The sequence below is a fragment of the Pelmatolapia mariae genome, linkage group LG9 (genome assembly GCF_036321145.2).
Source record: "Pelmatolapia mariae isolate MD_Pm_ZW linkage group LG9, Pm_UMD_F_2, whole genome shotgun sequence".
In the NCBI taxonomy this organism is placed as follows: Eukaryota; Metazoa; Chordata; class Actinopteri; order Cichliformes; family Cichlidae; genus Pelmatolapia; species Pelmatolapia mariae.
Genome location: NC_086235.1, coordinates 28147200 through 28170538, shown reverse-complemented (window position 1 = coordinate 28170538; position 23339 = coordinate 28147200). Strand labels below are relative to the sequence as shown.

The following is a 23339-nucleotide window of genomic DNA, read 5'->3' as shown; positions in this document are numbered from 1 at the left end:
CTTTCTGAGGGCCATAAAGGTATGCATATGTATAATATTTGTTCTTGATATTAAGGTGGAATATCAGAAAATGGTTAGGTTAGGCTGAATATTGTTTTCATTCCCAGTTTCAATTGAAGATAAATTACAGCATTTAATACACGGTGACAAGTTTCATTCTTTATCTAATTTTATGTAATGGAAGAATGAGGTTCAAGAAGAAAATAAGTGCTTCCTGTCAAGGTGCAATTAGGTACTTTATTTCCCGAGAGTTGCACTCTATGCATATACAAGTACAGAAATGTATTTTGTCAGTCTAAGTTAATGCACTGCAAATCTCTGCATAGGCATTTGTTTGGCAGCTTTTATAGAATGTCTGATAGTAACCCTAAAGGCCATAATAATTACAAGAAATGAATGATGCAACAGCGTCTCCTGTAATTGTGCTTTCTGGTACATCTGTTTATGAAGATGGATAAGCAACAGTTAGAAAAAGAGGAATATATTTTTGTCGCAGATTAATATGGGAAAATGACTGATTTACCAACATGCCCCACTTAGGGAACACAAGCAGCTGTAACAGGATGAAATTGGTGGTGCTGAATGTAGGTAACTGACCTTGTCACCATCCTCACCAGGTGGGCCCTGGGGTCCAGCAGGTCCAGGCAGACCTACAGGACCCTGGACACCATCACGACCAGCTGGACCTTGAGGCCCCTTCTCACCCTATAAGAAGACAGAAATGTCTTTTAATTATATTCTGAAAATTGGTGACCAAAGAAAAGACAAGAAGAATGAAGCTTTAGGAGCAAAGTAACACTTACAGGTGCTCCCTTCTCTCCAGCGGGACCTGGGGGACCCTGAGGGCCAGGTCTACCAGATGGGCCAATTGGACCTCCTGGGCCAGCAGCACCTCTCTCACCAGGAGAACCCTGTAAGCATGAGCACAATGCGAACAAGATTAATGAAAAACAAGGGCAGAAGGATTTTTTAAAGATTTCAGTTTTGTTGGCCTGTTTGCACTGAACAAACACTAAGGACATTAGGAAACTGGCAAAGAAAGACCCCACTGTGTCTTTCTGTTAATAATGTATCAATAGATACACAGCTACACACAAAACTCTCTTTTTAAAAGGAAAAGTGTGAAAACATTAGCAGAAACATGCAGTATCAGGTGGCTTTCAAGTTCTAAAAGAGAGCAAAGCTCATTGAAAGTAGTCAACATTATCTCCTGTCAGGGAGCCGATGTCTTAGTGGTTCTCCAAGCCCTGAGCAACTCTCACCTGCAGCTGAAATGCATTACTAAATGACACAGACTTCTGTTGCATATATATTATACTACTCAGTGTTCAGCTCAATCCATAAAACATGATTATGAATGATACTCAGCACTATTTGTTTTATATCATCGATGCAGTGAACCAACCTGCATGCACACTAATTTTGTTTACAGAAACACAACATAAAAACTCTGAGTATAAAAGCCAAACAGATCATTTAGACTCTGTTTTTATTGAACAAATGCTTTATGTAGAGACAGGGATGCATCTTCTTTTTTTTAAATGATAAATTCATACAAACGACTGGTAGTTTTGACTTACTGAGGCTGTTCTACACTAATCAAACTTAAAACACTACAACGTTCAACATAACAATAACCCTAAATATGTAAATAAATAATAAAAACTTAAATCTGGTTTATATTCTATTTAGCCAGTACTGTGTTACGCAAGTGTCATGATGACACAATGGGCATCAGCAGAATATGTTCGTGTGCAGTGTGGCATGATCAGCTCAAAAAGAACATACTACAGTCTCAACTTGGGTAATAAAAGCCAGAACAAACAAATATCTGAATTAAAGTAATATTTGAATATTCAAGTCTTAATAATACTTCAAATGTATAGTGTGGAACTATCTAGAATAATCTAAGATGATAATATAAATGGCATGCAAACCAACATAATCCAGAGAGCATAAAAACAGTTATCTTTACATAGCTCTCAGGTAACACTGTACTTACAACAGGACCAGGTGGACCCTGCGGACCCTCTCCTCCCTTCAGACCAGCTGGGCCCTGAGGTAAAGATGGAACAAGAGACATAAATACTTTCACACAGCTGTTGAACTTTGTGTTTTAATTGCATTTAACCAAGCCAATCTCCACTACAGCTGAGCGCTGAGATTTTCATCCTAGTAAACACAAATCAAAGGCCAAAGCTATAGATTGCTAGTGTATTGTAAATCTAATATCTGTAATACATATCTCAGTCGCAATATACAACACTTCAAAAAACACATTTCATCTATAATTGTGTTGTTGTGAATACTGCAGGGAAAGTGTAGTGGGATTCTTTTGCACATAGATGGCTGCTTAAAGTTGTAAGCTATTGTATGGGTGCATACAATTTTCTCCATCTTGTTCTGCATATGCAAGCTTGTAAATTCAGTTTTGCTCATGCAGGGGTGTGCATAATACGCTAGACGCATGTGTGCTGTTTTATATATTTGTCAGTTCCCATCATGTGCATGTGCAGCTCCCCAGTGGGCCACAAAAGAACACATAGCAGTATGGGTAATGAGTTTTTGCTGGCTCTGGCTGTTTGCAGGAGTAAATTACAATGGCAGAAAACAATCAGTGGTGCTGCTGTCCTGCAGAGCCCGACTGACCTTGAGGATGGAGGAAGCACAACACTTCCTCTCCCTGCAGTATATCCATTCCCAGATAACCCAGTCTAATTGCCAACATTTCTCACTTAATAATTTATTAGGTAAATAATGCATATAGAAACAGCACATAACTTTGCCCTCCCCACAAGAAAAAATGTTTGGGTTAAACTTTTACAAATGAATCCCTAATCAACAATTCCCAATTCTGTAATACAGGCCCAAGATCCATTGCGGCTGTTAAAACAGCGCCGTCGGTGGCAGCAGAGCAATGCCGAGGCACGCCTGTTCATTTGTAAAATGTCACTTTGGATTTCCTCTGCATCGGATTGATCACTTGGTGTGAATTCCGGGGCCGGAGTCTGTAATGAAGTGACTTGCTCTAGATAGATGCTGGTTCATTTATTATGTAGCTATGTTCTGTCACTTTCTACTAGCAAACACGTGTAAAGGAAAACTGATGATGATGAATAGATGCAGGTGAAATGGAGCACTTACCGGGGCACCGGGTAAACCTCTCTCTCCAGGGAAGCCACGAAGACCAGGGGGACCGTCTTTACCAGGGGATCCCTGTGGCCCAGGATCTCCCTATACAGGCAATAACATATGTTTAATTGGACTTACTATAATTCAAAATGTTGCATTAATTTTTAAGTATAACTACAAATGTGTCATTTGAAACTTTCCTGTACCAAACTAATTTTTACATTAAGACTGTTATAAAAGATGAATCATCTGCCACCATTCACAAAGATTTTTATTCGGGCACTGTTGCTGAATAATAAAAGCTCACTTTCCATAGAAAAGTATTTAATAACTTCACTCTTCATATAGTCTCAGTCTGAAAAGGTGTTCATTCTTTACTGCAGGAGTATGGCCTTGTAATGAAAAAGACTTACAATTACTGTTTTAGTATGTTTGATATATATAGAGAGATTTTTACACAAAACTACATCATCCACATAACAACTGCTAATGTAACTTTACTGCATAGGAACTGATGATGTTAGTATGGGTTTGGAGATGCAACACATATGAAAAGAAAACCAAGGGATTTTTAGTTGCACTACAAAGAAAAACTTGAAATTGAGAAACTTATGAAATGACCAAGTCACTTAATGATTCTCAGCCCACTGGTGGAATATGCATTGTAGCCATTTATGTATTTAAAAAAGGACTACACTGCAGTGCTGGCTGCTGAGTAGCAGGAGGCAGAGAGAGAGAGAGAGAGAGAGAGAGAGAGATACATTGCACTGGGAAAATGAGCAAATATATGTACTAATGCCTCTGAACTCCCCAGCAGGGACAGGAGTGAACCCGTTTCAAAACTGACAGCCATCATGAGCTATTAGATGCAATTAGTTTTACAGACACATGTTTCCTGTGGATTCATTAGTACTGTCATTACACAGTCAATAAATAACTCTTAAGACCAATGCAGTATTGCTTTTGCATCATCAGGCACAATATGAAACATAAAGACTTCAGTCAGATTTTAAAAACAAAATCAAAAATCAAGAGTACTCCACTCCAGCAGCCAGTTTCTTGCTACAATGAAGCAAAACAAAAACCAAAAAAAACAGAGAAAAAAAGACAAAGTTCACATCCTTCTGGTGCTGTATGCACAAACTCAACCCTTCTCTAACATAAGACATCTCCTTCAGAAGTTCTTTTGTGTTCTGCCTACAAGAAAAAAACTTTGTACTGCATCCTCACTGAGTACAGATTTTTATTCTGGTTTGTTTGTTTTTCTTTTTCTTTTATATGGTGCAATTCTAAAACAAGGACATTTGACTTCAGAAAAAGTAACTTCTGGCTTCGTTTTCTCTTCTTTAGTGCTGGCAGGCTGACTTTATCTGCAAACAGGGAGGCAGAGAAGAGTGGGCTTGAGAGGTATAAGAGGATTTGGGCTCTGCTGCCAAGGTCTCTTCAAAGTGTCCCTGGCATACTGATGCGCAGGTCTGAACGGAGTAGGAAGGAAAGAGGGCCTGTGACTGGCACAGGGTTTGGAGTTAGCCGACAGACTTGATTAAACTGTCTGCTTGGGGAAGACAGGGAGAAAATGAAAGAAGAACACATGAGGATTTGAGGGTTGTGGGGGTTGGGGAGCAGGGTATGCTGAGTGGCCCTGGGAATCAGGGGGTTGGTTAGGAGCAGCCCATACTTCTACAAAATGCCTGCTGTCTGCTCCTAATGGGCACTCACTTCTCGAGCAGGGAGGCCCAGTGAGAGAACGTAGCCAGACACTGCTCAAATCTCAGCCTCTGTATCTTCAGCAGTCACTTCCTGCAATTTTGCACTGTCTAGCATAGAGAGCAATGGTGATAGTCGGGTGATTGCTGGGATGTGTTTCTGCGCGAAACACATCCCACACTCTCACAGTGTTATCAAAGCAATATGTAATCTATCAAGCATTGTATGCCCCCAAAAAGTATAAGTGTTTATGAGGACAGCTGGCTCAGTCTGCAAAATCAAATCATGTAGAACACTGTGTAGGTTTAATTTGCAGCTCGTGTATACACTATTGAACTTCCTATCAATGTCATGGGCATCCTCTTCTTCAGTTTACATGAAAAGCCAAGGCCGCTTTTCTTGTTTGTTTGTTTTTGAGTGTTTTCAGAAGGTTAGTGTGTAAAAGTGTTAGCTGCTAGAAAAGCATAGTTTGCTATTATACTATATCTAAAATAAATTGGAAAAGTAAAATTAAAGGGAATCCAATATACATACCTTGGCTCCCTCCTTGCCAGCAGCACCTGGAAGACCCTGCTCTCCAGGTGGGCCAGGAGGTCCAGGGTGGCCTCTCTCACCGACGGGACCAGTTTCTCCTGTGGGTCCCTAAGATGTTATCACACATTTGGATTTACAGGTCAATGTATGAAAATGACCATAAATCAGTAAGTTACATTTAGAAAATAAGTAATGAAAGGCTTTGTGAATTTTACAGCTGTTTTTTAACTTTTCTATTTTCGTAACCTTCTTTAAAATGTGCCATATAAATAAAGCTTATCAGTTTTTCACTTATAATTTATGCCAGTACCGTAGAGACCAAAGTCAGTAGGTGTCCAAGATCCAACTGAGTAAATGATGACCTATCTACTGTATATGAGCAATTATGTGTTTTCTTTTAATTGCCCACAGTACTTCTTGTTGGAATAAAATTGTAATATAGAAGAATTTGATCCACAGCACTGCCAATACAGCACTTACTTTGTATCACCTTCTGCTTTGCTGTTTCTTTAGTAATATATGTATTTGCCTTTCCTGTATATCTCCTCTTACCTGGGGCCCAACAACACCTCCTGGTCCTGGAGGACCGGTCTTTCCTTGGAAACCCTGAAAAAAGAAAAGAGAGAGTATGAAACCTTATTTATACAAGTTACAGCAGCATTGGACACATAAATCGTATCTATTCAAGCCCATGTAAAGCAATTATTGTGATATTATTTATGATGATGAGCAGGGATTTACTATATGTTTGGGTCTGACGTTTCCTTGATTCTGGAACAAGAGTTTTTCAGCTTCTATCCACAGTCAAGGATATATTGTTTTGCAATACAGTGCAGGGTAGTAAATAACTAGAGTTATATGTACAGTTGTTTAATATGTTGCATATCTTAATGTCTATGTGGACATTAAGTCTAAGCTTTTAGCTTTTTTTTTGCTTGCCAAACCAGGCAGTAAAGACACTCAGATAATAAAGTGGGGTACCTGTACTTGGATGCTATAATTAAGATTTAAAAAGCAGACAACAGACAACAGATTTGACATGTAACTGACAATAAGAAGAGTAAGTCTTTTCTTTTCATTTGTTTGCTATGAGAGTTACGGATTTCTACATGAAGAATAAAAATGTGCAAAATTATGACATTTTGGCTTCTAAGTCCTATCCTTCTTCTTATAACTGGGCTTTGGTCGCTAACACAACACGACTGCAGGCTAACTCGTGGTTCCCAGAGTATTTAAAAGCCTTCAGCTTTCATGCCCCTCTTCTGTGGAACCAGCTCCTAGGTTGGACTTAGGAGACAGCCACACCCTGTACTTTTAAGATTAGGCTTCAAACTTTCCTTTTTTGATTTTGCATATAGTTACCCTTAAAAATCCCTTAGTTATATAATCTGTATTTAATCATTAGTTATTATTAATCTCTGGCTGTCTTCCACAGTGTATCTATTGTCCTGTCTTCCTCCCCTCACCCCTACTGGTCAGAGCAGATAGCCGCCCCTCCCTGAGCCTGATTCTGCTGAAGGTTTCTTTCTGTTAAAAGGGACCTCCTATGAGCAAGCACCAAGAGCTTGCTCATAGGAGGTCATCTGATTGTTGGGGTTTTTCTTGAATTTAATTTGAAATCTTTAATAAAATACTGACTTTATGTCAATAAGGTGACATAAAACTCTGGTCATGTTGTGTATGAATGTGTAACTAGCCAACTTCAAAGCCAGCAGTATAATAGTATAGCTGCTCTACTACTACTGCATACAGCGTTAAGTGTACAAGTCACCATTAAGTTATATGTTCTCTGGGAGAATACAGACCAGTTAGTTGTAGTTAACTTTTAAGTTTACATTCACAGCATATGGCTGATTTGCATTGAAGTACTCCCTGTGGATACGTTTAAGCAAATTTAAACAGCAAAACAGGACGAGCCAAAAAAGATCCAAGTTCAAAATTCCCGAGCATTGAATCCAACAGTGCAGTACAAATCAGATGAACTTCTGTCTTCAGGGAGAGGAACAATCCAATCCACATTGACCAGAGTCCAAGTGCACTCCAGTATATTCCTGAAATACTAATTAAACAGTTTTCTTAAAACACACTATTAAGTGTACTGATACAACCAGATAAAGAATGGTATCTTCTACCTGTATCACAGCTGTAATAAGGCTACACACTTGTAGACAGTGAACAGTGTACAGCTTAATTAAGCTTCCTGAGAGTTACTGAGAAGCAAACAAGTACAACCCCAGGATCAGCACAAGAGGAGTGTTAGATGAAATCAGCTTTTTCTATTGGATCCCTCATTCTCTGGCCTTTTCTATAACCTATACACACTGAGGTATTACAATCGCAGGACATTTGATTTGAAACTTATTATCCTATAACTAAACAAAGTTTCAAATGCAAACTTCTTACAAAGTCAATACTGAAAGACTTATGACTCCAGGCCTATTGATCACTATGTGCTGTGATTTATGATGATGTATTTTTTAAAGGAAGCCCTCAAGCCATGCTGCTGCAGCATCGGCCGTGGCTTAGAGACACCGGCTCAAATCTTTATTTGCACTTACTTAAATGTAACTTGCATTTCTGAGGATGTGCGCCTATGAGCATCTTTATTGCTGTGTGGAGCCCACTCATCAGCACATAAACACCTTAATGAAGACTACTATTGGGGCCTGAATTACAGAAAAGGCAGGGAAGCACTTGTGTGTGCTGTATTATATTATCTAAGGGAAAGAGGCAGATGGAAAAGGAAGCTTTGATAAAGGCAATGATGTCAAGCTTTTAGTAGAATCATTGTCCTCCGAGCCTCATCAAACCATGGTGCACTGGTGCATACCAAGCGCAGAGGAATCGAAGAGCGGGGGATTCTAACTTCATTTGATCAAATCTTACTCTGCTTTGTTTTTTTATTGTTGTTATCTATGTGCCAATTCAGCCATTTTTCATTTAGCTCATGCACATTTTGGAACAATAAACAAACAATACAAATAAAAAAGCAACAAACTGTTTTATCCTGCTGCAACAAATATTATGCTGGCTGGCTTAGTTATCTCTAAGGTGTTATTGTTATACAGTAGGCAGTGATACACAAGTAAACCTTAGTGGAACTAAACAGTCAAGGCTTAGCATCTATTCACTGGATATTTGCAAATATGCCAAAGTAACAATAAGATAGAAACTCCATCAGAAATAGATGGCTACACAGCCCACAGTCTGAGCCCTGTGGATTTACCTCGACGGTGTCTGTGTGTATTCTGTCTGTGTGAATAAAGACCAGCTGAGCAGCAGACTCAGGCAGTATTCACAAGGGCTTTCTCTTTTAGAGTTTGCTTTACGAAATGGGTCTGCACCCTGTAGCATAGCCACACTAATAAGTCTTGTTTTAAAGTAGTTTAAATGTAGAAAGCTAAAAAAAAGTATGTATAATATATATAATAATATATACATATATATGTGTATAATTCTTAGATCATGCTGGGTTTAAGTTCAGCGTGAGGTCTGTAATGTTCATACAAGATATTGCAATTACTCACTGTTTCTCCACGCTGGCCAGGGTGTCCGGGCAGCCCATCCTTGCCAGGTGGTCCCTGTCAGGTAGAAAACAAGACATACATTCACCAGGCAGCCAGGGACATTCATTGTTATCACACTTATATCTTAAGTGACAGCCCTTTGATTGTGTAAAAGTTTTATTTTTCTAAGCAACAAGTTTTATACTACAATTTTGTGCAAATGGTTTGTGGGCAGTGTAAACATAATATTGAGAAAGGAAAAACCTTTGAGTATCCTGAAGTAGTTGAATGGTATGGAAATAGGCTCAGGGTTGTTTTTTTTGTTGTTGTTTTTGTTACTGGCTGAGACGTGAGAGCCAGCTATGAATCTAACCGGAATCAATAGGTGGAAATTACCACTTGTCTCCTGCCTTGACTGGGTAGTGAGAAAATGAGCTCTGCTTCAATAACAGTTAGAGTAATGACCTCTGAACAGAATTAGGGATATTGCTATGTATTACTGCACCCTATGAATTCTTCAAATTGAATCAATTGTGACTTATAATGTTTGCAAACAGGCTAATTTGCTATTGCAACACCGAGGAAGGGTAAATAAAGTAAGAGATTAGACACAGAGCCTTGCAAAACCACAAAGCCTCAGTGTAGATGGTTTTTTAGTCTGAGAGACCAAGTGGCTTTCTTCTGTTCCAAGGAAGGAGAAATACTTACTGGGGGGCCCTTTGGTCCAGGGAAACCTACTGGTCCCTGTGGTCCTTGAGGTCCCTGCAATCAACACACAGTCAAATTAAGGTTATGACATTATGCAAAATGCAAAACAAAACCTAAAAGTGAAAAAGTGTCAGGCTCTGCGATTGCTTATGACTAATTCCAAATAAGGTTGGAGAAATGGAGCTTTTCGAATTGAAAAACTAGCCTCACCATGAGGTGAGTAACTGTGCCTCAGGTCATAAATGATATGATATGAATACTGGTAAGACTCGCCTCACTTTCTAACCACACAGAAAAGTAGTGAGAGTGAAAGTGTATCTGGAGTTTTTCTTTGCAATGATTTATTTGTTCAGCTAACCTTAAAATTTCAGTAGCATGGATATTTTTTGAAATCCAATATTATATTGTTATAAAGATAACTTAAAAAAAAGTCCCTATCTGATCCTACTAAATCAAGCAGACAACATCACAGGGAAGATTATAATCATGGCAATAATAATAAGCTAAAAATACCTTTTGAATTCTCCAAGTTCATCAACATTAACATTAACTCCAAATAAACTTTGTTGTATCCTAATATATTACTTTCCATTGTTGTAGAAAATTAGCTGTAGCTTATCAGGTAACAAATCTTCATCAATGTTGCTGCATATGCCAAATACTGTATGCTCAGTTTATATAATTAATGAGGGGTTAAAACCAGCTGAAAGCTAAACTGCATGTTAAAAAAATCAGGGTAATGACTAAAAACTGTTATACAAATAGTATCTTAATCAATTAAGGAAAAAAAGTGTCTTTGCCACCCACAATGTTACAAATAGAGACATTCATATTGTGGGGTTGTGTATCCGAGTTTGTAGAGTCAAATATGCTGAAGAAGGATTTCAGTTACTATACATTATTGAGGTAACAAGTGTTTTATTTAAGGAGATTAAACATAAATCGATGAAACATCTAATACAAGTTTGATTTTCTGCAGTTTAATAAAAGCTTCAAAGCTGACTCGATCATTTAAGCTTATCTTTTAATCATCCTTATTCATCAGATTAAAATTTATTTTACCTCACTTGTCCATGTTCATAGGAGTTTAACAAAAGAGGCTGTTCATACTGTTACAGAGTTCATGACACTACATCTCAGACAGCTTAAATATCAAAGAACTGTTGACAGCAGTCCATTAATATCTGCTTCAATCACTGTGCCATTACTGTATTAGATCAGTAAAAGAAGAAAACTTTAAGTCTGTGAAAGCATATCTATGATAAACATTTACCTTTGAGACTGAAAAAACTATTTTATGACTGATTAATGATGAAATCCCTGTACCTAGCCGAGGACAAGTAGGAGCAACATGTGCCATTATTGCATTTCTGTTGTTACCAACTTTCAACTTTCAGAAAAGAGGCTCAGTTTTCCCGATCAACTAAAATTCATCACACTGTGTCAGTACAAATAGTGCTGGTAAATGCTAATGCTAATGCAAACAGAGCATATGTTGCAGGTGCTTAACAGCCTTCCTTCTTTCAGGCCTTCACTAAATCAAGCCAATGTTTCTCATTTCTTTGATACACAGCAAAATCAAATTCCACTAAAACGGCACTAGAAATCTAACAAAATCTAATGGAAGTTATTAAATAAGGTGTCACTGCTGGGAATCTCTTTTTGTGCAGCAACTGCACACTGTTTACTTTTCCTTTTTTTTGCTGAGTAAGCCACCCAGCACTAAACATCTAGTTTTGAAGCGCTTTCTTTCCTTTCTTTCCTCCTTTCCTTTTGGAGTGTCAGTTTGAAATGCTGCAAAGGAGCAATTTACTTTATTGCAATGCTGGGAGCCAAGTGATAGGGTGAAAAAACACAAAACAAAAATGCTGCTGTCTGTAGGAACAGTGATATAGCATTAAGGCAAAACCCCAGCTGACAGCAACGTATAGAGCAGCAGTCTTATTATAATATTATATGATGCCTGAATTGCCCCTTATTAAAAATGAAACAAACGATTTATCGATTGATCAACTAATTTCTTAATTATTTCCAGTCTATCTTTATTTATTCTCCTGTTGAACTAGAAAAGTAAAAGTAAGGCACAGCCATCATTTTAGTAGATGCTAGAGATCTACTGGGAAGAAAAAAAGCACATTATGTGTACCCTACTAGGTTAGCATCTTTTCTTACTATTTATCTTTAATGCTTAGAATCCAGTTTGATGAGATAGACCTAATACCAACAATTACAAGTATATTTCTAATGCAAGGACAACAGCAACAAACTGGTATGGATCTAAACCTTATGTGCTTTTAAAATGCATAACAGCCACTGCAGACTCAGTGTGTTGGACTTACTCTCTCACCAGGTGGGCCAGGAGGACCGTCGTTGCCTGCTGTGCCCTTCAACACACAAAAACAAATCATCATCAGCTCACATTTCGCCGTTTTGACACTATGCAGACTGCATTTAGCGCCCGGACAGGTCGGAAGCAGAAAGCAGCTCTATTTAATAATGTTCAAAATGACAAAGTAGCAATTTAACTACTACTCTTTGTAAGTAGTGTTTTGTTGTAATGGCTATAGCATCAGAACCTTGGGTCCAGGTTTTCCTGTTGGACCTCTGGCTCCTCGAGCGCCTCTGGGACCCTAAAGAGAGAGAGAAAAAAGTCATGTTAAGCACACGACTTTATGGTAACATCATATCTATGATCAGCCACAACAGTCTAGTTCAACAGCTATAATATATGCACATAATTTGACTAGAAGAATAATTTAAAAGATTCAACAATGTTTACACTATTAGCCCATTAATCACAAAAAATATGGCGTGAACAGCACCTACCGTCGGACCTCTTTGTCCTCTCGGACCAGATTTGCCAGCAGTGCCCTGTTAGGTAACAAAAAAATTTAAAAAAGGCTTAAGCACAGATTCTGCTCGTCTGTCCTCATCCAGCATTAATCCACTTAACATATGAAACCCCATTAACATGTGTTCCACACAAAGCATCTCTGCTACATCGAGCAACAACCAGAGAACAGTGTGTTCCCTGTTCAAGCAGGGAACACACTGTAGTGGCTCATTATTTCCTTTTAACTGATAAATAAACAATAATTTGTAATTACAGGACACAGTGCAATGTCATTTACTTGTATGGGCCTACTAAGAAAAGCTTGAAAACCTTTAATTTAAACTGTGATCACATTAATAAATGTAAACAGGTCATATGGCAATATAAATAAAGAGTACAGGAGTTATGTTCATTGAAAGCAAAGATTTTTTTAAGTAACTAGTTGGCTTCTCACATCAGAAGAGAAATTTTGACTTTGGCTGGATTGCTTCATTTCACAAAATAACCTCTGTGTGCCAAATAAAGCTGTTAGATGGACCTGGCTTTAGTCAAATAATACAGTTTAAAGTATCCACTTAATGGTTCTGAGCCATTTAATAAAAGATTTTTAAGCCAATTTATTTAATAACTCTTTATACTTTTAATAATCTTTATATTAAAGTGGATTTCAAACTAATACTCTCTCCCATTACCTCCGCCTTTAATAAAACAAATGGTGTTGAGCTGGGGATACCTGGCTTACTGCACACATCAATGGTGAACGTGCAAATATGAAAACTCAAACAGCATCTCAGCAACTCTCCAAAACTGCGTGAGTGCAACTCTTTTTCAAGCCAAGAAATGAGGCCATGGGCTCAATGAAAGCACAATTGTTTCCGCACCTTTTGTTCTCTCCCCGACATTGATTTCGCTGCTGTTATTCATTTATTTATTTATTTATTTTTGTGCCGAGTCACCATGCAGATGCTTTGTAATGGGAATCAATTTTCTTTTGTGCTGGGCCGTGATGTCGTGGTGATTTTCATACACAAAAACTTAATGCATGTGTTTTCTTACCCTGGCTCCTTTCTCGCCATTGGCTCCGGGGAATCCAGGGAAACCGCTTGAGCCCTGTCGACAGGAGGTAGATATGTCATGGAGGGAAAGTACAGAAACACAAGAGAAGCTGTGAGGGTCAGCACATGCATAATAATTAAAGCTCATCCTGTATTTATCTGCACTGCTGTTGAATGTCATCTTCAGTTACTTTTACACTGTTAACTCCACGCTCCTGTAAAATAGCCTGAATCTAGAGTTTGAAACATAAAGGGGTTTAAAAAAGCTGTTCCTTATCTATACTGCACTTTCTTGTTAAAGAACATTTTCTCAGTCCATATAAAATAATTGACACACTGAAACAAGAGGAGGGTAACTTTACAACATGGCACAAAATATCTTTAAACACGAGACAAAGCGACATTTTCTGTAATCATACTGTGAACAGGGGAATTTTAAAAAAAGCTTACCTATTCTGCAGAGCCTCAAATGTTGCATTGGGGACATTCAACAAAAATTGAATCCATGGCAAACTTTACCTCCGTAAAGCAATAACACTAAAATTTTGCACTGCCAAAATAAAGCTGTATTGTTTACTCATTTAGGGAATTATAGCCTTGTTAGTGACACCTAATTAAAAAGTGATGCCAATATTTTTTTAATATTTTTTTTGAAAAATAACCAAAAAAAAACCCCCAAAAAACCCAGCGTGCTACCTAATATGGGATGTTTGTCAGCTGCGTTATTTCCGAGTAACCTGGCAAACCTGATGACTTGAAGTACCACAGCCAACAAAGTAAACCACCATTTAATATTTGTTATCTATTATTATCCAAGAAAAAACCCAACAAAAAACCTTGATTTTCACAAACGTACCTTAGGTCCTTGTCTTCCAGGATAACCTGGCAATCCTGGGACACCCAGTTTACCCTGAGAGACATTAACACCACAAGTAAGCACAGGAATACAATTTTAGCACAACTGCAGTCAGAGCTATGTTACCTTTTCTCCAGCAAGACCAAGAGGACCAGATTCACCAGGGGGCCCAGCTCTGCCTTTAGGACCCTCAGGACCATCCTCTCCACGGGGCCCAATCAAACCAATTTCACCCTACAATCAACAAATATATAATAACATATGGTTTCATTTTTATATATCTTAATTCTCCATCCAAATAGTAAAGATTCGACTAAACGTTGAGTCATCAGTGTTTTTATTTCAGTCAAGCTCCTCACCCGGTCTCCTTTAATTCCCATGTCCCCCTTGAAACCCGGGAAACCGTCCTCACCCTGAAATGAGAGAAGTTAGTGAATTTTCTGGCATTTTGGGGGTTAATTTACTATATTCTTGCTAAAAGCATTGTTTAACTGTCTGAAATTGATTATTTTTTCTAAGAAACTCCCTGAAACTTTTTTTAAAAGTTATCTTTTGAAAATCTTTTAAAGCTTCAGCCTTCTTAGGTTCACCGTGTAAATCACAGGATTGACAGTGCTATCTGCTGGTCAGATAGTGGAATAGCACCTGTATGGAAACGTAAAGCTGTTGATATTTTCATCCTCTACATTTGCAGCAGTGCCCATTCACTTTTATTTGTGACTGTTCATATACCGATGTACCAAATTAGAAAACATGATATAATTTGCTCTAGTTTTAAAGACACTAGACACTCAGTATATCTACAATACACCGAATGATGCTCGGGTTTATTAACTTTGTGAAACTCGTAAATGGACTGAAGGACATGATTGAGTTCATCCAAACTTATTCCTCTTTTCTTTGAAACTTTCACTTGTCCATGTTTTCAACTCTCTGATGCATAATGCAGTACTGAGCACGTCTGTTGCCACCAACTCGCATCGCAAAGACCACACGCACACACCTCAAGAAAAGCACATCCTTTATTCATAACAAACTCTTTCTCCTCGAGGTTTTGGCTTTTGGATCTCTTGCTATAAATAATTCAATAAAAAAATGATATGAATACCTGTCATTGTAGTAAGAACAACATCTCTCAGTCAGATATTAGATTTTTTTTTTACAGTGACACAGCTGTATTGATCTTGAATAAAAGTTATGCCTATCTATATATAAAAAATATTAGTTTAAATTCTACATGGATACATGCACAGTTCAACACTTCAAAAACTGCTTGGAATTGATTGTAGTGGGCTTTCAAAAATATTCTAGAGCATGACAGCTTTACATTCAACAGTGGATCGAGGGTCACTTTAAGAAAGTCTCCGTCTTTGCTGAAGAAGGCTATCGACTGACCTCTACATTCAGGCTCCAGCAGCTGTCCACTCCAGCTCAAAGGACTCAAACCAAAGCTGGGAGTGCAGGTAAACAGCCACTGTTGGAGAGGTCCTGCCTGTGACGTGCAACTATCTGCTGGCTGTTCCCAAACATTATTTTTGATGCCTTCAGCTTTATCACAAGTTTAGACTGACAGTCTGCAATTCACTATGCCAACTTCCTTAACAGAAACCAAGGGAGTTATCCCATTGAACTGACTCCCATTTGGTTCCTTACTTTGACTTTAGCAATATATTATGTATAATTATTAAGCTATTTTTCTTCATGTTTTATATCAAAAACTTGTGTAAAATAATATATATATTTTAAAAAGACATATATACCTTCTCTCCCTTTGATCCCTTGAGACCACGGACACCGTCTGCACCCTGTAGGACAGAAGCCAGAGATTAGAATACGACACAATGATGTCTAGCGGGACAAACTACTGTAGAATAATAAAAAGCGTTTGGACAATCAAATACATGCTTCATCAAACATCATACCTTAACACCACGAGGCCCAGGATAACCAATGGGACCCTGTGGGCCTGATGGACCCTGGAGCAAAGAAACTGTATGAATACTGGGGCTAACGCTTAGCAGATAAATGCAGATGGCATTAATAATAACTTGTAATTACATATTTAAATACACCGATTAGTGTCAGTTTAAGATGACTAGGTTTGCCATTACAATTGCATCGTAAACAATCAGTGTTGGTCAATTATTGAACCCAAGCTTGTAAATAAATTGCTCATTAAACTGTAATATTAAATAGTGGCACAACATACGCTCAGTTAACAAAAGGTTATGTGATCTGAATATGAACAACAATTAAAAGGTTAAATTAAAACAAATATTGCTGCCTGATACTATGAAATGAAAAAAATAAAAAATAAATAAAAATAAGAAAAAACTATGTGACTTCAAAACACCTACTTGGGCTCCTTTCTCTCCAGGTGGCCCCTCCTTACCAGGATGACCCTGCAAAACAAAACAAAGACATCACAACATGGTTAAAACTTGCAAAACTATTCAACTTAGTGAATGCTGTGACCTAATGTGTGTCACTGAGCTACGTGATGCAACCGTTTATGATGTTGAAGCAACTTCACAAAAAAGAACCCCAGTGTTTCTCTCTGAATTTATATTAATATCAATTTCTAGCTTTTGTGCTGTCCTTCAAACACATGGCAAACAAACAAAAGAGTTACTATTTCAGAGCAAAGCTGAACTGTAGTGCATTCACACAATGCTGCATTAATTATAAGGGTAAACTTGTGTGCTCTATGGTGCTTTTTTGCAAACAATAGCATAGTATATTAGCAGATATACTACTACAAGTACAAGTTTTTCTAGTAATAATATTAAATTAGATATTTGTGTGATGGCCACTGATGAAGTAAGGTTTATCGTACAGACAGACAGGTTGGATATAAACTGCCCACAAACATATGGGATCCTTTAGCCTCTGACATTCCCGATCTGAAGTGTGAGATTGAGGTAGAGGGCTGTAAATCACCAGGCTCTGGGGCCTGAGGCCAGCTAAGGCTGTCTGCCTGTTGAACTTACACACCTCTCCAAGTAAGGGCAGTGAAGGAGGTATGACATGAACAACTACGGGTCTGAAATAACAAGTCCCGTAGGCTATTTATCAAATTTCTGGTGATGGAAAATGCCACGAGAGATGTCTGAGGTACAGCTCTGCCATGTTGCACAAAAAGGATTAAATAAAAATAAAAATATTGTCCATGTGCATTTTTTGAAGCACATAGCTTGCACAACAACTTCATTTATAGTCTGAAATGCATATGAGATATTTCAAGAAAAACAAACAAACAAAAAAGGGGGCTATTTCCAAAAATCATTTTACCAACAGACTGAAGGTATAACACAAATAAGTCAAGGAGTCACTGTATATGTGTGCATCTGTGTGTGCGCTGTCTGTTTTCTTAGCAATCTACTTTCCACTTGGTGGGTTTACTGCAGAGGATTCAATAGAGAATAGTTATTTCAGGTCATTTGAATGAATGGTTCTTATTTAACTGTATAAGCTTTTTATTTTTTCTGCTTTCACAACTTCTGATAACTTGCAGGTGAGACGTGTGAGACGAATATTCTCAAAACCACCTCCACATGTAAATTTTCAATCTGTGTGCGTTATGGCCACCACAATTTTACAATGTTCCAGACATGGTTCCTGACTTTTAAGTGGAAGCATGTAACTAATTTAACTTGGGTTTTGGTTTGATTGTTTATTAATGACCGCACTTTTTGTTTGCATACTTAAGAGCAATTTTTAGTAAAAATGTCCATTTTATCTACCCAGCACCCATAGTTAAATTCTTAATCTATGGGAACTAAAACTTTCCTTTATTTTTGCAAAGCAAATAAAGGAAAGGCTCTTAAATTGGATTGTCCACAAACTACACTGTGCACGTCTATTGTTTCGCTAATCCTCAATAATCGTAGGTACATTAGCTGTGCAGCTATCTTTGAACTTGGTGGTTATATAAAAGTACACAATTGCCCCATATTTAAACAGCAAATTCAGTACTTAACTACTACTAATACTAGTACAAAATAAAAAGTAAAAAAAAAATAGCACCCACAATTTTAGTGAATATTAAATGAGTAAAGTGGTGTTAGATTATCTTGTTTGTGGGATATGTATGTGTGTAATGTTGATATACAGTATGCATGTATATAGTTCACAAGAGCACTCACAGGAGGCCCATCAGCTCCAGGTAATCCAGGCAACCCCGACCTGCCCTGAGGTCCCTGTATGAGGAAAAGAAAAAGACAGATTAAAAAAAACGTCCAGAATTCTTATGAAGATCACGTGCAGGTTCAAATAAGCTAAATGCAACTTTTTGACTTTAGTAATTAAATTGTAGTTAGATAAATACAACTAAGCTTACTTAACAAACAGACATGACAAAGAAGTATGCAGTACATAGCATACTTAGCATGAATCTTGCTAACCTGCAGATACCAAATTTGCCTTATTTTACCAAATAATGCAAAAGTTACATCAAATCATGAATCTTTATATCTTATATCAAATACAGTTTACTGATTCGGCAACTTAATAATTCCTCGCACAAGACTACGTTTGTTGTACCAACAAACATTTCATTCAATCACCATGTACAAACCGTAATGCTTTAATAATAAGCCATAAAAATAATGAAGACAGAAATAAACACACTTTTTCTCCAGGTGGTCCAATGGGGCCTTGAGGACCAGGAAGACCCTGCAAAACAAGAGACAGATAGAGATGAGAGTCGCTATAGCAACAACAGGCATGCTCAAACACATGCGCAAGCTGGATAAACTGAAAAGTTTGTTGGAGCTGTAAATAGTTAAGCTGGTAAAGAAATGTTAAGCTTGTGTGTTTAAGTGTGCTTGTTCTTTCTAAGTGGGGTATATTGGCCCTTAGCATGCTTGCAAACCCTTAAATATTTGTTTATGTGCTCCCATATATGCAGTCCCTACCTGCCATTGCCCTTTATATTTGTTGGTTTGGTTGTGTTTCTGGTGTCCTTGTTTCCCATGCTTTTGTCTTCATGTCTTTCAGCATTAGTTATTTATCTTTTGGTTACTTTCCGTTGTACTGTGAAAGTTCGTCTTCCCATTTGTCTTGTATTTTTACTTCCCACCTTTGCTCTTTTGCCTTCTATGCCTGACAGTCGGCCCATGTGCCTTTTTCCCACTTGTGTGTCATTTTTTAAACCAATGCTCAGTGTATACAGAGGCTACAAGCAAACTGTTAAACTTGCTTAGGAAGAATCCTAACAGACGGAAGTGACACAGAATCTCTCTGAGTGGCAGCCATAATAACCCTTAATAAAAACTGGATGAATTTTCTAATGACTAAGGAAAGGTGCTCCAGTGATTCTTTCATCACCTCCTTCAGCAGTAGATAGACTAGACCAATCCTTTTATGAAGTGAAAGGAGATAATGCCCTCCCATTATTCATAGCGACATAATACGTGAACATCATTAACTGCAATGAGCATAACTGACATGTGGCAGCTAAATGTTCATTAGTATTGCAGTTTCTATTTGACGCCAAAACGTGCTGATAAAATTTGAACCTTCAATGAGAGGTGACCTCTCAGGTGAACATTATTTGTATTTAATGATGAGTTCGAATTCCGTTCTTTGTAACAAAGTGATATTTTTCACTGGTTTCTCTCTTTCATAAGACTTGCATGTAACAGCACAGTAACACTGCATGAGGCATCTAAGATGTATTTTGTGTAGTCCATCTTTGAGACACTGTTTCACCACATCAGACCCTCATCAACAACATCCGCTGCCACATTATTAAGCTGTCTGAGATTCTCTGACCGCTGCACTTCTCTTTTCCTAGGTCCTTATAAATTCTGCCTCACACTTTTCTTTGACCTCATGATGTTTTCCACTGAAGCACAACGTAACACTATCTGATATGTGCTTATATATTTATGTGTGTGTGTCAGCTTGAAGCAACAGTTGTAGAAGCTTTGCAGGAATTAAACCAACACAAAGACAATGAATACAAAACCAAACAAATAGTTCTTCTCCTAAGATAAGTCCATGGACAATATCCCTGCACTGCACTTGTCTTTGCTTGTTTCAGGTGCAGTGATGACACCTCATGATTGATTCGTTCACCTGTGTCCCAGGGATTCCCTGCTGCCCGGGTGGGCCTGGCTCTCCTTGAGGTCCCTGAAAAAAAAAAGAAGACTGTCAAAACTAGACAAGAAACATTATTCCCGGAGCAACTCTCACAAATACAGTGCAGTTGAATTACACCCAGTGTGGCACTGTTAAAAGGTGTGCTCTGTCGCCAGGACTATTTACTCCCCAGATAACAAAGAAAAAACAATGATATCTCATGGGATAAGTTACAGAAGAATTTAATTAACTAATTGAAATATTTCGGTATGCCTACTTTTCCCAATCTGCTTCATATACTCCAATCTGGATTGCCTTTTTACTGAGCTTAATGTATTTTACTTTGGTTACAAAAGCAAAGTCCAAAAAAAATCCACTCTTTCCTAAAATATCACAGCATGTTTATTTAGGGGTCTAGGACAAAAATAAATGAAAGAGAGGCTATACTCTTGGTGGACATTTAATTCTCAATAGCAGCAAAACATATTAATAACACATTTCTGTAAGTTGTTGTATTTATATATATTTATCTTAACATAATGTAACTTTTAACACATCTTTAAGATATAATGATCACAGCAGACTCACAACTGAGCACTGAACCTTTGATCTCACAGCTGTGCATCCTACAACCTAAAAGTTAACTTTAACAATGCGCACTGAGTAAAAGCATTCTGTATAGTTCAGCCCAGGGTCTGAAGATCTGCAGCACTAAAAGCTGATATAGTCACATGTTGGTGACTATAATAAAGAGGAAGCTGTGTTTGTACCATGTTTCCTTTTGGACCTTGAGGACCATCAACTCCAGCAACACCCTGCAGAGGACACATTAAACAAGACTCGTGACCGATCATATTAATTGCAGGCAGTGATACTACATGAGGACATGGTAAAAGTCAGAGTACGTACAGGTGATCCAGGGGGTCCTGGAGGACCACGAGGTCCCAGCAAACCTCTTGGACCCTATGAGGAACAAACGACAAAGAGTTCAAATAAACTGAGAATTGTTTTATGGTCATAATATTCATGAATAATTGTCAGAAGGGCACTACTGCCCCTGCTGGATGCTTGTGTTAGCTTTTTTAAATGACTTAAGGAAGATCATGTTGCAGCTTGTTGTCATTTCATAGATCTGGGATGGCATGATATAATAAAACCAGGAGCCTTACACTCTCTCCAGCTAATCCTCTAGGCCCAATCTCTCCATCCTCGCCCTGAGGGAAGAAACAGACAGAATCAGAGAAAATGAAATATAATGATCTTTACTGAACTTTTAGTGTTTATCATATTAATTCAAATAAACCAGAGCTGGAAGTAAACAGTGGCATCTTGTATTATATATTAATAATCATCACTTTTAATTTTAGGTGCTCAAAATCCTCTATCAGTTAGAGCTTTATGTTAAACCACTGCAAACATTACTGAATGCACCAACAGCCAGGAGTTGGTTATGGTAGTTTCATAAGAAGAAAAGGTTAGACACAACCTCCCCTCATTCCCAGTTCCCAGTCTCAACCCAGCTGCTGCTGCCTGAGGGCTGAGCTGGTGAAGCACATCTGATCTAAATAAGTATGTTGGTGATGCATCTCAGCTGAGTGCAGGTATTTGAGAGATAAAAGAGGAAGCATTTACTCTCTGTCCATCCTCTCCAGGGGCACCTGGGGGTCCCATTGGTCCTGGTTCTCCCTGAGAAAAAGAAGGAAAAGAAGAAAGAGATCAGAAAGGCACACAGGTTGAGGTTAATGTCTCACATTATGATGTTTTTCATTTATTTTGTAGAATTGTCCAGTTGGAGTTTTTAATTTGAAAACTACGTTAGTGTCCTTTCATTCACTGGTTACTTTTTTGTTTCTTCATCCTTGCATACTAAACACATTATGTTTTTACTTCCTGCTGAATCTCACTATACTGTAAAAGCCTTCATACCAAACCTTTACTGCTATAAACCTTTGCTGAGAATGAACCAAATACGACATCATAACACAGATTTCGAATAACCAGGTGACACGCAGGATGGCGTACTCTACAGTGATTTCATTCGTAATTTTTCAATGTACAAACCAATTACCGAGCTTCAGTGCGTGATTAATGCAGGTACATTAGCGGAAGCCATGTAGCAAATTATAAATTGTTAATCCATTTTCCCCTCTTGGCATAACAGTTCTTCACTCAGCACACTGAAATTTAAGGATGTTACTCAACATGATCTTAGAAAGATACTGAAATTCCAAACTATATCACCCACTACAGCCACCTAAAAGAGATCCAAGATATCCAAACCTTTGGTTATTATTGTAATCTAAGACGGCTAATCTTGTATAACTGAGAGAGTTTGTTTTAATGCCAGTTTTGTGACTTATCACACGAGGAAGCAGTGTTTTGTTCACCAGCTCAAAAACATCTAGAGTTGTTTCTCAGGCAAACAATACTCTGTTTCATATTTACTCTCAGTGACTAAATCTCACAGCTATTCTAAATCAGAGGGATCTGCAAAAGGAGCAGACTAAAAAGCTGCTGTTTGAAAACATTACAAACTGCACATGATTTAACGTATGAAGTGCCATATTATGCTCACCCTGTGTCCTTTTTCACCAGGCAGCCCAGGAAGTCCATCAAATCCTCTGTCACCCTGTAAGGAAACAGTACGCAATATTACAAAAGCAATCTTTATATGGACAAGAGCACTTCTACTATTTGCTCTTTTCTAGTGAAATAAACTTTAAATGTTATTTAGCAGCATTTGTACCTTAGAACCTGATTCTCCAGGCATCCCACGGGCACCATCAGCTCCAGCACGACCCTTAAAACAGAAGAGAGATTAAAAATATGAATACAGATTTTGATACTGCGGAGAAGTTGAGAACATAACTATTGGATTCTAGATAAGTAAGATAATAATATTTTTTTTGTTATATCTGCTTTAA

At 38.0% G+C, this 23339-nt stretch overlaps 1 protein-coding gene across 3 annotated transcripts in view; it reads right to left on the bottom strand.

Annotated features, from left to right (window-relative positions):
- The window catches only part of col11a1a (collagen, type XI, alpha 1a), a 69787-nt gene that overhangs the window by 19651 nt on the left and 26797 nt on the right, over nucleotides 1-23339 (bottom strand). For all 3 annotated transcript variants that reach the window (XM_063484054.1, XM_063484055.1, XM_063484056.1), the window contains 27 exons: nucleotides 23162-23215; nucleotides 22991-23044; nucleotides 22048-22101; nucleotides 21585-21629; nucleotides 21325-21378; nucleotides 21186-21230; nucleotides 20413-20466; nucleotides 18961-19005; nucleotides 18477-18530; nucleotides 16689-16733; nucleotides 16254-16307; nucleotides 16092-16136; nucleotides 14691-14744; nucleotides 14458-14565; nucleotides 14332-14385; nucleotides 13477-13530; nucleotides 12414-12458; nucleotides 12164-12217; nucleotides 11927-11971; nucleotides 9588-9641; nucleotides 8901-8954; nucleotides 5926-5979; nucleotides 5374-5481; nucleotides 3145-3234; nucleotides 2003-2056; nucleotides 804-911; nucleotides 598-705 (listed from right to left, as the gene is read on the bottom strand). In XM_063484054.1, the coding sequence (XP_063340124.1) occupies nucleotides 598-705; nucleotides 804-911; nucleotides 2003-2056; nucleotides 3145-3234; nucleotides 5374-5481; nucleotides 5926-5979; nucleotides 8901-8954; nucleotides 9588-9641; nucleotides 11927-11971; nucleotides 12164-12217; nucleotides 12414-12458; nucleotides 13477-13530; nucleotides 14332-14385; nucleotides 14458-14565; nucleotides 14691-14744; nucleotides 16092-16136; nucleotides 16254-16307; nucleotides 16689-16733; nucleotides 18477-18530; nucleotides 18961-19005; nucleotides 20413-20466; nucleotides 21186-21230; nucleotides 21325-21378; nucleotides 21585-21629; nucleotides 22048-22101; nucleotides 22991-23044; nucleotides 23162-23215 (1647 nt within the window). The remainder of the gene's footprint in view (nucleotides 1-597; nucleotides 706-803; nucleotides 912-2002; nucleotides 2057-3144; nucleotides 3235-5373; nucleotides 5482-5925; nucleotides 5980-8900; nucleotides 8955-9587; nucleotides 9642-11926; nucleotides 11972-12163; nucleotides 12218-12413; nucleotides 12459-13476; nucleotides 13531-14331; nucleotides 14386-14457; nucleotides 14566-14690; nucleotides 14745-16091; nucleotides 16137-16253; nucleotides 16308-16688; nucleotides 16734-18476; nucleotides 18531-18960; nucleotides 19006-20412; nucleotides 20467-21185; nucleotides 21231-21324; nucleotides 21379-21584; nucleotides 21630-22047; nucleotides 22102-22990; nucleotides 23045-23161; nucleotides 23216-23339) is intronic.